General features: G+C 44.7%; 1 protein-coding gene across 2 annotated transcripts in view; it reads left to right on the top strand.

Moving 5' to 3' along the window:
- The window catches only part of SGK2 (serum/glucocorticoid regulated kinase 2), a 72236-nt gene that overhangs the window by 15156 nt on the left and 43317 nt on the right, over positions 1-13763 (top strand). Inside the window, exons 2-3 of one of the 2 annotated variants that reach the window (XM_075349840.1) lie at positions 7337-7450; positions 11065-11122. In XM_075349840.1, coding sequence (XP_075205955.1) covers positions 7410-7450; positions 11065-11122 — 99 coding nt within the window. In that variant the 5' untranslated portion in view covers positions 7337-7409. The remainder of the gene's footprint in view (positions 1-7336; positions 7451-11064; positions 11123-13763) is intronic. The other variant, XM_075349842.1, reaches the window with a different exon arrangement.

Consider the following 13763-nt stretch of genomic DNA (forward strand, 5'->3'; position numbering starts at 1 on the left):
TGTGCAACGTGAATCAGTTACAAGTACTACCTCATACTACCAGAATTGAGAAAGACACTACCAAACTAGAGAGGAATCAGTCAGGAAGGATAAAGAGAGTGTTTTAGTGTGTGACCACCACCGGCAAATCCATTCCCTGATTGGGTGGTGTAAGATGTTGCATATCTAGTGCTCACGTTGTCACTTTTATTTGGACCAAGGCAGAGAAAATTGATAACCCTTTTATTTAATTTACTTTTGGTTATTCTTAAAGCCAGGGCCGGACTGGGACTAAAATTCAGCCCTGGCATTTGGAGGTGCACAGGCCACTTTTCACGTGGTGAATGTGTAATATCTTGTGCACTTGTAGATTGTGTAACACGACCATATAACATGTAGTCACGGCTGCATCCAGTATTACAGCTAAGTCCTATTTATTACTCTTAGTAGCAGGACCTGGTGAAGCCGCTATTTTCTATTCAATACATTTGAATAGGAAGGAGGAAGCTGCAGTCACCGGCATCGCCACCGCCGCGCTCTTCAGCAGTGTGTGCATGCCAGGCACACTATCACACAGCAGGGTTGGCACAGCACAGCGCGCTGCCTCCTGGTCCTGCTACAGCTAGTGTGCCCGGCATGCACACACTAATGAGGAGCGCGGTGGTGACTGCAGAAACAGCGGCCCACTACAGGTACCGGCCCACTACAGGGACCGGCCCATCTGGCATTTGCCAGAATTGCCCTATGGTCAGTCCAGGCCTGCTTAAAGCTGCCCTTACACACTGATGTCATATAGCAGTTGTTTTGCTGCTGCAGTTACCATGATTGAAGCAAAAAAGGCAACATGCCAGCACTGTCCTCATACTTTCAGCGGTGTACTGTATATAGAATCATAGAATGGTAGAGTTTGAAGGGACCACCAGAGTCATCTGGTCCAACCCCCTGCTCACAGCAGAATTCACTATATCATCACACATAGATGTCTGTCCACCCTATGCTTGAAGACTTCCATTGAAAGGGAACTCACTAACTCTTGTGGCAGCCTGTTCCACTGATTGATCACCTCCCTGTCAAAATGTTTTTTTCTAATATTTAATCTGTGTCTTCTCCCAATTAGTTTTATCTCATTGCTTCTAGTCTTTCCTTGTGCAAATGAGAATAGGGCTGATCCCTCTACAGTGTGACAGCCCTTTAAATATTTGTAGACAGCTATTAAGTCTCCTGTCAGTCTTCTTTTCTTGCAAGCTAAGTTTCCCAAATCCTATAATCATTCTTCAAAGGTCATGGTTTGTAGACCAGTCACCATTCTGGTCGCTCTTCCCTGAACTTGCTCCAGTTTGTTGATGTCTTTTTTAAAATGTGGTGCCCAGAATTGGCACAGTATTCTAGTTGAAGTCTGACCAAAGAGGAGTAGAGGGCAATAAGTACTTCACGTGATCTAGACTGTATGCTTCTGTTAATACACCCCAGAATTGTGTTTGCCTTTTTTTTGCTGCTGCAACACACTGTTGACTCATGTTCAGTCTGTGACCTTTTAGTATACCCAAGTATTTTTCACACATGCTGTTGCTTAGCCCTAAGACTATGTCCACACAGGGCATTTTTGCTACATTTTTTTAGCATGGTTTATTCTTTGGTTTTATGCAAATCCATGCTAATAAAATTCTGCCTTCATAGTTCCAGGAAAGCCTATAAGATTCCAGAATTTTTATGCACACACACAAACCACCTGCCATTTTTTTTCCTGACTGTTTTGTCAACTGGTTTTTGCTCAGTTTTTGAAACGCTGGCATGTCAATTCTTTGCAAAACCTTGGGAAAAAACTGTGGCAAAACTGCAGGTTATTTCCTGGCAAAAGATGAGGTTTTGTTGCAGAAAAAACCTGAACAAAAGCGCCCTGTGTAAACATAGCCTAATCTTGGGCGGGTCTATACTGTGCAGTGAAATAAATAATTTTAAAAAAACAGCGTGCGGTCACCTGTAATTTTGATACCAGCCAAGGTAAAGCCATACGGCTGAAGGCTGGTATTCTCAGGATGGGGAGCCCCACGTTATGGGGAGTACCCCAGCCTAAAAATGTCAGCCAGCAGCCACCCGGAATTGCCGCATACAATAGATGCGACAGTTCTGGGACTCTACCCGGCTCTTCCCGATTTGCCCTGGTGCGTTGGCAATCGGGGTAATAAGGAGTTATTGGCAGCCCATAGCTGCCAATAAGTCCTGAATTAATCATTGCAGGCATCTATGAGACACCCCCAATGATTAACCTGCAAGTTAAAGTTAATAAACACACACAGTGAAAAAATCCTTTATTTGAAATAAAAAAACAATAACAAATACCCTCGTTCACCAATTTATTAAGCCCCAAATACCCATCCATGTCCAGCGTAAACCACGGAGGTCCAGCGTCGCTTCCAGCTCTGCTACAAGAAGGTGACAGGAGCTGCAGAAGAACACCGCCGCTCCTGTCACCTCCACACAGCAAGTGAGGTGAGCCGCGCGATCAGCTGATGATGTCAGTCAGGTTACTCACGGCCACCGCTGGATCCTCCACCTGTGACAGCAAGTCGCCCGAGTGACTGCGATTAAGTCACAGGTGAGTTGCGGTCTCGGGTGGAGGATCCAGCTAGTCGCGGGTAACCTGAGTGACGGCAGCGCTAATCGCGCTGCTCACTTCAGTCACTCAGGGGATTAGCGGCCACCGGTGAGTCCTTCACGGGTGACCGCTAATCAGTACGCGACACAGACAGAGCTGCGGGATGACAATGAAGTCAGGTGAAGTTCATCCGACTTCATTCTGATCGTGCAACTCTGTCTGCTGTCAGCCGACATGTATCAACGACATTTTACCACACACACGGACATTACACATGGACATTTAACGTACACATACACCGACATTCCACACGCACACACGGACATTCCACACGCACACACGGATGTCATACGTACCGGAGAAACGCCCCAAAAAAACGGAACACGGACCCGAAAAACGGACCGTGTCACACGTACGTTTTTTATGCGGAAGTGTGTTTTTGTCCTGAAGTGTATTTCTCTTGAAAAACTAGTATTTTTCTGCCTCCAAAACACACCATTTGAACCTAACCTTTAGACATTGTATAGGTATTATATATGACTATGAGCGCACACTTTTATCCCATAAGTCACATTCCCTTGGGACTATGTGAATGACGTTGTGGCTCATAGAAAAACATTGAAGCACATGTATTAGACTAGGTACACATGATGTTTGTGAGGCTGTATTCATAAGTAGCAGTTATCCTGCAGTTTTTGATTATTTTTTGTTGTTGATGAGTTATCTCTTTTAATTAATTTTAATTACTGAAAATATTTATTTAAAATAAAGCAAAAAGCACGTGTAGTTAACCTCTCAGGTCATTAGATGCTGAAATTTCTATGTATTAAAGAAACAAAACCATAGGTTTATATAGCTCCAAATGATATTAAGTGAAAGTTGTTGCAGAAAGATGTCACAAAACTGTAAGGAATTAATACACCTCTAAAAAAAAGGGTGACATAGTATCTGCAAATAGCTTTACTGCAAAAGTGGATGCACAGTAAACATGAAACTGTACTTTGAGCTGCCATACCTGGTGCCAAGTAGCAGACATATTTCCTCTTCACAGAAAGGCACAGCATGTGTGGCATTATCTTTATAGAAGGGCACAGCATGTGTGACGGTATCTTTATAGAAGGGCACAGCATGTGTGACGGTATCTTGATAGAAGGGCACAGCATGTGTGACGGTACCTTTATAGAAGGGCACAGCATGTGTGACATTACACAGCATGTGTGACCCTTTGGTGCAATTTATGAAATTCCACATCCTTCCAGTATTGACAGTTGTCACCACTGACTCGGCAATTCTGTAGTGCTACCAGTCAGTTTGTGTACATTGACCCTTTAAAGGAACTTGTCATGTCAGATAATACAATTAACCTGCAGATATAGGGTTAATTTGATAGTTAATAGCATTAGGAAGGTGCTCGGTCCTGTACTGAAAGTACTGAAAGTGAGGTACAGGAGAAACAACAAACTTGTTTCTCCTGGGAGCTGCCGGCTTTCAGTCAGATAGGTGTGTCGGTGTGGTTACAGTCATCATAGACAGCACTGTGAGTGGCGGGTGTAAGTGTACCGTCCCTCGGGCTCGGCTGCAACCGCCGAGCTGCTCGGATCCATGCTCGTACTGCGGGTGGTGGCTCGAGACTCTCGCGGACCCGGGGGTCACGTCGCTCTGCAATGGAGTTGGCGCTACACGCGGGGACTGGGGTAAGGAGTTCCACGGCCGGGGCCGCGGTTGTTTAGTTTGGGATGTAAGTTCGTGAGGACGCTGGTGCGGTGCGGCGCGGCCCGAAGGCACTGGTGTACTCACTCTGACAGAACACACTGGAGTCTCTGGTAAACCAAAAGGAGTGATGAATGGGGCCCGCAACCGGCTGCAGCTTCTCCCAGAATAGGTTGGTGGTTTCTGCCTTTCTCCTGCACCTCTATGTGTAAATGTTTGACTCCTATGCCTAGACACCGGTAGTCCGCTCCCCGACTTGTATATGCAGTAGGAGCCCGTTTGCCCACAGACGCTGGCCCTTTGGGTCTCTATGCCTTGGCGGTGGCTTTACCCTGTATGGTTGGGCTGTTGTCTTCTAACAGGCCTTGTGTGGGATAGGTCCTAAAGTCCAGTCCGCAATCAGTTGATTTGACTCGGCCCTGTCGGTTCGGGGCTTCGTCTGGGTCTGAGTACCCCTCCTGGTGCTCCGGGTTAACAATCGGTTCCCCAGGTCGGTACCGGCGGGCCACCGCCCAACCCCGGTCCCTACGGTTCCACTGGCTGTAATCCCAGCTCCTGCAGGCGGCCACCACCGTCTGCCTCCTTGCCAATGGTGACTGGGCTCCGACCCAGCCACCTGGTAGTCTCTTGGCAGGCCTGGACACAGGACTGCCCGTGAACTTGACTGCTCTCCACCTTCCCCAGACTCTCTCTGTTTTTTTGTGTGTTTTCCCGCCTCCAGGTCTGGGAACTCCTCGGTGGGCGGAGCCAACCACCTGGCTCCACCACCCTGGTGTGGACATCAAACCTGGAGGGTGGTGACAAGGTTTTTAGTTTGACTCATGTCACCTACTCGGGAGCGGGTGTGGTGTTTTGTGTGACTACCTGGGAAGACCTGACTTGTCCAGGGCGTCACATAAGCATGCCCTGCACTGACTGACAGCTTACGCAGTTGTCAGTCGAAGTATTAAGGCATGATTACACTACAGTGTTGTGTGCAGTGACTGACGTTACACCACTATGGTTGTATGGAAGAAAGCCAGCAGGTCCTGGAAGAAATAAAGTTCCTTTCTTCCCAGGAGACTCACTTTCAGTACTGCAACCTAGCACCTTCCTGATGCTATTACCCTGAAGATATAAGGTTAATTAATACTGTTATGTGATGTAATGTGATATATTCCCTTTAAATCACCACTCCAGCGTTTTTTTTGTAAGTGCTGGAGTGATGATTTAAACCCAAGTGCCTTGAACCCAGTCTTATATTTACCCTCTTACCTTTGTCTGCGTCGCTCTGGTCCTGCGGCCCCATCTTGTGACTGTAACTTCTGACTGGTCAGAAATCAGTAATTATGTCACAAGTAGAGATGAGTGGACCTGTTGAAGTTCGGGTTCACCGAGTTCAGCCAGACTTTAGATAAAGTTCAGTTGAGGACCTGGACTTGACCTGAACTTAATCTCAGAGTCCGAATGCCATTGGAAATCAGTGATTGGGCAGTTCGGCTCTCCTCCCACATACAGCCAGCCATAAATAAAGCTTTTCTGGGGGTGGGAGAGCGGGATTTTTTTTTATTGTACACTGGGCTGAGTACCAAACATACCCGAGCACACAAGATGCTCGATTGAATGGTTAGTATACGTAAAGCACCCAAACTCTGAACTTGGACACTGTTTTTTTTTTAAAGATTGTGTTTGGTATGAACCCCGAACTTTACAGTTCGGGTTTGCTCATCTCTAGTCACAAGCTCTCAATGCAACTCTATGAGAGCCAGAATGAGGCTCTCACAGACTTGTATTGATATCTGACCTCCAGATAACAAACTGCCTGAGACCAATGTCAGCGACATAACAGATGAATAGGCTGGAGGGCAAGTATAAGACTAGGGGCAGGGGACTTAGATTTAAAGGACCACTCCAGCAATGAAATAAAAAAAAAAAAAACGCTGATGTTGTCCTTTAAGGTAAATTTACACTGAACGAATATTGTGATCAATTTTTCAAGTATCACTTGTTCACAATAATCTTGTAGTATAAACTGATTGTTGGTTAGATGATGAACAAGAAACGCACTAGTTTGTCTGGTGAAATAATTTAAAGTTTGCTTAAGGCTAGCGCCACACATCCGTGCCTCCGGCACGTGTTTGTAATTTTTTACACGTACCGGCGGCACGGAGACATGTACAGCAATGCTACCCTATGGTAGCAGGCACACACACGTAAAACCACACGGAACGTGTGTCCGTGTGCATTTGTACGTGTGTGCGATTTTCAAAGCGCTGACATGTCAGTGTTTTCTCCGGCAGCACGGGTGTTACACGGGCCGCACCCGTACCACACGGGTGTAGTGTGGATGCGGTCCCGTGTGACACGCGCCGGAGTAAACACACATGTCAGGGAAAAAAAAAAAAAACATTAACTCACCTTCTCCAGCCCTCCTGTCTCTGCCGCTGCTGCCTCTTGCTGCCGACCGCCGCTCATTATTCTCATTGAATATTCACTTCACTGCCTGGCAGCAGCAGCAGCGGGGAGACAGGAGGGCTGGAGACCGAGGATCAGCACCACGGACAGCAGCGCGGACATCAGGAAGGACCAGGTGAGTATAATAATTACCGGTTCTACGTGTGCTATCGCGGATAGCACACGTAGAACACACGTGTCACGCACGTACCAGAGACACGTACTTACCTGCACGCAACACGCAGGGGAAATACGTGTCTCTCGGCACGTGCGTGAAATTCACGTGAGTGTGGCAGAAGCCTAAGAAATATCATTCTCAGCAGTGCATCGTCCTGTGTAAACTGGCGCTGTCCAGAACCATGGCAGCCTATCCACACTGAAAGATTTATCATAGGTGATTTAGTGTGCATCATTTAGCGCGGCATGTCTATGTAAACAGGCATTTAAAGGACTATGTTACCCATCAGTGGTCATTTAATGCTACCAGTCGGTTCATGTAAAGAAATCCTTAGATACTTAAGTCTCATTGATTTTATAGCTGACTTCTTATTTGCTCATTATTCCTGTTGTTTCTTTCTCTTCCATTTTCATCCTGACTATTTGTGGTTAACGACAAAGGAATCTAACCTCTTCATGTTACAGTTCATTGAGTCACATCAAGACTGGAACAGGTGAACGCTGCCCTCCAGTCATGACTTCCAACATAAACCTGGGCCCGTCTGCCAACCCCAAGTGAGTACATGTCCCCCTGCTGCTTACTCTTTAAAGAGAACTTCTGTGGGTTCATCTACAACCCCTGGCAAAAATGATGGAATCACCTGGCTCTGAGGATGTTCCGTTGTTTACTTTTGTTTAGAAAAGCATATCACAGACATGGCACAAAACTAAAGTCATTTCAAATGTCAACTTTCTGGCTTTAAGAGACACTAAAAAAAAATCATGAAAACATAATGTGCTGGCCAGTAGCGGTTACTTTTCAAGACTAAACGGGGAAAAAAATTATGGAATCATGAAAAACAAACAAACTAAAGAACACTCCAATACATCACTAGTACTTTGGCGCACCACCTCTGGCTTTTATAACAGCTTGCAGTCTCTGAGGCATGGACCTAATGAGGGACAAACAGTACTCTTCATCAATCTGGCTCCAACTTTCTCTGATTGCTGTTGCCAGATCAGCTTTGCAGGTTGGAGCCTTGTCATGGACCATTTTCTTCAACTTCCACCAAAGATTTTCAATTGGATTGAAATCCGGACTATTTGCAGGCCATGTCATTGACCTAAGGTGTCTTCTTTCAAGGAATGTTTTCTCAGGTTTTGCTCTATAGCAGGATGCATTATAACCTTGATAAATGATTTCATCATCCCAAAACATCCTTTCAATTGATGGGATAAGAAAAGTGTCCAAAATGTCAATGTAAACTTGGGCATTTATTGAAGATGTAATGACAGCCATCTCCCCAGTGCCTTTACCTGACATGAAGCCCCATATCATCAATGACTGTGGACATTTACATGTTCTCTTCAGGCAGTCATCTTTATAAATCTCATTGGAACGACACCAAACAAAAGTTCCAGCATCATCGCCTTGCCCAATGCAGATTCGCAATTCATCACTGAATATAACTTTCATCCAGTCATCCACAGTCCACGATTGCTTTTCCTAAGCCCATTGTAACCTTGTTTTTTTCTGTTTAGGTGTTAATGATGGCTTTTGTTTAGCTTTTCTGTATGTAAATCCCATTTCCTTTAGGCGGTTTCTTAAATTTGATCACAGACATTGACTCCAGTTTCCTCCCATTCCTTTCTCATTTGTTTTGTTGTGCATTTCCTGTTTTGGAGACATATTGCTTTAAGTTTCCTGTCTTGACACATTGATATCTTCCTTGGTCTACCAGTATGTTTGCCTTTAACAACCTTCCCATGTTGTTTGTATCTGGTCCAGATTTTAGATACAGCTGACTGTGACCAACCAACATCTTTTGCAACATTGCGTGATGATTTACCCTCTTTTAAGAGTTTGATAATCCTCTCCTTTGTTTCAATTGACCTCTCTCGTGTTGGAGCCATGATTCATGTCAGTCCACTTGGTGCAACAGCTCTCAAATTGTGATCACTCCTTTTTAGATGCAGACTAACAAGCAGATCTTATTTGATGCAGGTGTTAGTTTTGTGAATGAAAATTTAAAGGGTGATTCCATAATTGTTCCCTCATAATTGAGTGATTCCATAATTTTTTCACCCTGTTTGATCTTGTAAAGTAACTGTTACTGGCTAGCACATTATGTTTTCATGATTTTTTTTAGTGTTTCTTAAAGCCAGAAAGTTGCCATTTGAAATGACTTTAGTTTTGTGCCATGTCTGTGATCTGCTTTTTTTAAACAAAAGTAAACAACTGAATGAACATCCTCAGAGCCAGGTGATTCCATAATTTTTGCCAGGGGTTGTAGGTGCACACAGGTGAAACACAGTTGTGGCTTGTGACCTGATTTTACAATGACCCTGCAAGTTTTGATTTTCTTAATCAATGCATTACAAGTTAAGATTAGACAAACATTTTTACACAATCGTACTCTAAAGAGTGACTTAAGGCTATGGACACTTTTAAAATGGAAAAATGATTTTTCATATGCTAGTAGTTACCTGCAATGGTGTAACTAGAGTCCAGTGGGCCCCAGTGCAAAATTTGGACCTTCTCCCCACTGCATGTTGTTCGTCAGTTGTATGGGCTCTTGTAGAGTTCTAAATCCTATAAGGACATAGGAGTTGCCCCCTCCCCTTTAATATGTAGTAATATCCTCCGTCCTGTACTAATGTTCCCCATCCTGATATATATATGGCCCATCCTGGTATATATGTTCCTCATCCTGGTATATATGTCCTTCATTCTAGGCCCATCCTAATATCTAGGTGCCCCATCCTGGTATATATATGCCCCACCCTTTTATTTATGTTCCCCATCCTGGTGTATATGTCACATATCCTATGCCAGGCCTATCCTTTGTATATGTTCCCCATCTTGGTATATATATGGCCCATACTGATATATTTTTTCCCCATCCTGGTATATATGTCCTCCATCCTAGGCCCTTCCTAGTATATACATCTCTCATCCTGATATATATGTTCCCCATACTGGCCTATGTCCCCCATCCTGGGCCTATTCTTGTCCCCATCCTGATATATATATGTCCCCCATACTGGTATATGTGTTACCCATCCTGGTGTATATGCTTCGTGTTGTGCAGCTGTTTTTTAACACATAAAAAACTAAACAATTTTACTCACCCTCACCTTCCCTCCACTCCCCCAGCGAGCAGCGTCCACTTTTGAATCTGGCAACTGACTTTGGCATGCAAGCGACAGGCAGCACATGACATCACTGCCATGCTCCCCTAGTCACAGACGTGCTGTCGTCAGCTGTTGGCCTCTGATTGGCTAGCAGCTTGTATTGCTAAGCTGGGACTCATCGGGTCTCTGCACAGCAATATACTTCAGATGGATATGTGTCTGAGGATACACATCCAGCTGAAATATGCACTGGCGGGCCCCCTCCACCCCCGGGCCTGGTCTTGACCTCTGAGACAGCGATCATTTTGCCCCTGGTTACCTGTAGTAAATAAAATTGCAGTAAGTTTCAGTCTCCATTCATTCATTTTCAGACGCTAATATGCAGTTTGCAGTCTGAGTCAAGATTTTGCTCTTTCTCTTGTGGGAGTGGCTCTCCTAGTAATATAAACTAGATGTAAAACTATTTACGCCTGAAGGGGTTGTGCGTTCTAAATGCTTAAGTCTGCCGTTACTCACTAGTGCGCCACATGCTGTCGGATTCCTGGGTATTCCCTATGTTTGTTGGCGGTCATGTGACCATGAGTATGCGATTTGCCTAATTCTGGTCATGTGTCAACCAGACTTGTTCAGCTTCTGTCAATAAAAGTTAATTGAGAGACACCGGATGATACTAGTCAGTATGTGACCGCAAGTAGGCAACTCATATACTCATGGTCACACGACTGCCAGCAAACATAGGAAATACTAGGGAATCCTGACAGTGTGCACACCACTCACTGTCACTGTCAAGTGTCTTCTGATAAGGGATTTAGAAATGTAATTATAATGATATTTTCTTAAAGTTATTTGTTTTTATATACCCCAAGAATCCCTTCATAGACAGTTTACTGGCTTTCTAAACAGAGAAGCTGTGTAGCTTGTGCACGGATTTTTACAATGCTAACTGAAATGAATAGGAGAGTTGCAGAAATGTGTTTGATATTTCACTTGTTGAACAGTCAGGATGGAATAAAAAAATACAATTGTTACATTTTTATCTTTTTTTTTCTTTTCAGTGCTAAACCAACTGACTTTGACTTCCTGAAAGTTATAGGAAAAGGAAGCTTTGGAAAGGTTTGTAAACAGTAAAGAAAAGGATGACAAGGTTATGAAAGTGTAGCTTTGGGTTTGAGTTTTTTATTTGCGCTTACCTATGTAGCATACGTTTTTCCATCAATATAAGATCATGGCTGTCCAACTCCCAGCACACCTAACAATGGCTGCACGCATCACAACTTGCTCCAGCTCATTCTATTCAAGTGAATGGGACTGAGCTGCAACACCAGGAAAAGACAATATCAAATGTATAGTGTTGTGCACGATAAAACAATAAAGGGGATGTGGTGTTGGCTGTAATGCCGCTGCCCCTTTAGTCAGCTCATTAGCTTAGATGTCAGAAGCCATACACGCAATTTGACATTTATAGCTTACTAGCTGTAGTACCCGGCGTTGCCCGGGATAGTAACTAAGTGTCTTTCTGTCTCACTCCCACTCTCTCATTCTCTCTGTCTCCCTTTCTGTCTGTCTCTGTCTTGTCTTTGTCTCTCACTCTGTCTGTCTCTGTCTATCTCTGTGTGTCTGTCTGGCTGGCTGTCCATCTCTGACTGTCTCTGTCTCTATGTCTGTCTCTCTGTCTGTTTATGTCTGTAATTCTCTGTCTGTCTGTGTCTGTCTGTCTCTAGCTCTCTTTCTCTGTCTGTCTCTGTTTCTATTTCTTTGTCTCTCTCTGTCTATCTCCGTTTCTCTCTCTGTCTGTCTCTGTCTATCTCTATATCTGTCTGTCTCTGTTTCTCTCTCTGTCACTGCCTGTCTGTCTCTTACTCTGTCTGTCTGTCTTTGTCTGTCTGTCTGTCACTAAAGGGTGCTTTACACGCTGCGACATCGCTAACAATATATCGTCGGAGTCACGTCGTTAGTGACGCACGTCCGGCGCCGTTAGCGACATCGCAGAGTGTGACACCAAGGAACGACGATCAACGATCGCAAAAACGGGAAAAATCGTTGCTCGTTGACACGTTGCTCCTTTCCCAAATATCGCTGCTGCTGCTGGTACAATATTGTTCGTCATTCCTGCAGCAGCACGCATCGCTGTGTGTGACACCGCAGGAACGACGAACATCTCTTTACCTGCATCCACCGGCAATGAGGAAGGAAGGAGGTGGGCGGCATGTTCCGCCCGCTCATCTCCGCCCCTCCTCTGCTATTGGACGCCGTGTGACGTCGCTGTGACTCCGCACAAACTGCTCCCTTAGAAAGGAGGCAGATCACCGGCCAGAGCGACGTCGCAGGGAAAGTAAGTCCGTGTGACGGGTGTTAACGATGTTGTGCACCACGGGCAGCGATTTGCCTGTGACACACAACCGACGGGGCGGGTACGCTCGCTAGCAATATCGGTACCGATATCGCAGCGTGTCAAGTACCCTTAACTGTCTGTTTCTGTTTCTTAGTCTGTCTCTATTTGTCTCTCTTTGTCTGTCTCTTTCTCTGTCTGTCTGTCTCTCTGTCTGTCTCTGTCTGTTTGTCTCTGTATGTCTCTCTGTCTGTCTCTGTCTCTCTCTCTGTCTCCCTCTGTCTCTGTATGTATTTCTCTATCTCTCTTTGTCTATCTTTCTATGTCTGTCTGTCTCTCAGTCTTCCTCTGTCTGTCTGTCTATCTCTCTGTCTTCAGTGTAGGAGGAGAAAAAGGGGTTAAACCCGCGCAATCCGCCAAATAAGATGTAGAGATGTTGATAGTTTAATCACTCTTTTATTCCATAGGTCTACGCGTTTCAAGGTGCAGGGACCTCTTCCTCAGGACCAGAAAATCAACAAGGTCCCTGCACCTTGAAACGCGTAGACCTATGGAATAAAAGAGTGATTAAACTATCAACATCTCTACATCTTATTTGGCGGATTGCGCGGGTTTAACCCCTTTTTCTCCTCCTACACTGAAGACTTCTGCACGTGGGGCCGCGGCAGCCGCCATTATCCTATGCTATCTACGGTGGTTGTGACCCTTCACAACCATTTTTGGTGAGTGTATTTATCTATATACTAACCTGTGCTTATCTGGTAAAACCCTATCAGCGCTTCTGTTTTTTAGCACTATTATCTCTCTGTCTGTATGTGTCTCTCTGTCTGTCTTTCTCTATCTGACTGTCTCTGTCTGACTGTCTTTGTCTCTCTCGGTCTCTCTGTTTCTCTCTCTGCCTCTCCTGGTCTGTCTGTCTCTCTCTGTCTCTCTCTCTCTCCGTCTCTCCAACAACATCATATTACCTCACACATAAGCTGCTTAAACTAAGAATGTCATTCGTTGCCTATACCAACCAATTAGAGCTCCTAATAATGACCTGTAGCTCCCAGCTCCATTGACTTTAATGAAGTAGGTTTTTTGGCGGATAACTGTAAAGTGCAGGGTTAAATTTTCCCCTCAAAACATAGTCTATGACGTTCCCTGAGTCATATGAGGCGGCTGTGCAAAATTTCATGATTGTAAATTGCGACGGTGCGGATTCCTTTAGCGGACATACACACACACATATACACACATGCACTCAGCTTTATATATTACAGTAGATTTTTTGGATACACCATAAATATTGTAGTCCCTTTTCATTGTCTAATGTCTAAAGTGATTTTGAAGAATACCTAACATTTTAAAATACCTTATTATGAAATTCTGAGCTAGTCAGGACTCACATAGTAGCTAGAACTAAGAGCTGCTCTGGAGGACCTA

Source organism: Anomaloglossus baeobatrachus, chromosome 5, assembly GCF_048569485.1.
Source record: "Anomaloglossus baeobatrachus isolate aAnoBae1 chromosome 5, aAnoBae1.hap1, whole genome shotgun sequence".
NCBI lineage: Eukaryota > Metazoa > Chordata > Amphibia > Anura > Aromobatidae > Anomaloglossus > Anomaloglossus baeobatrachus.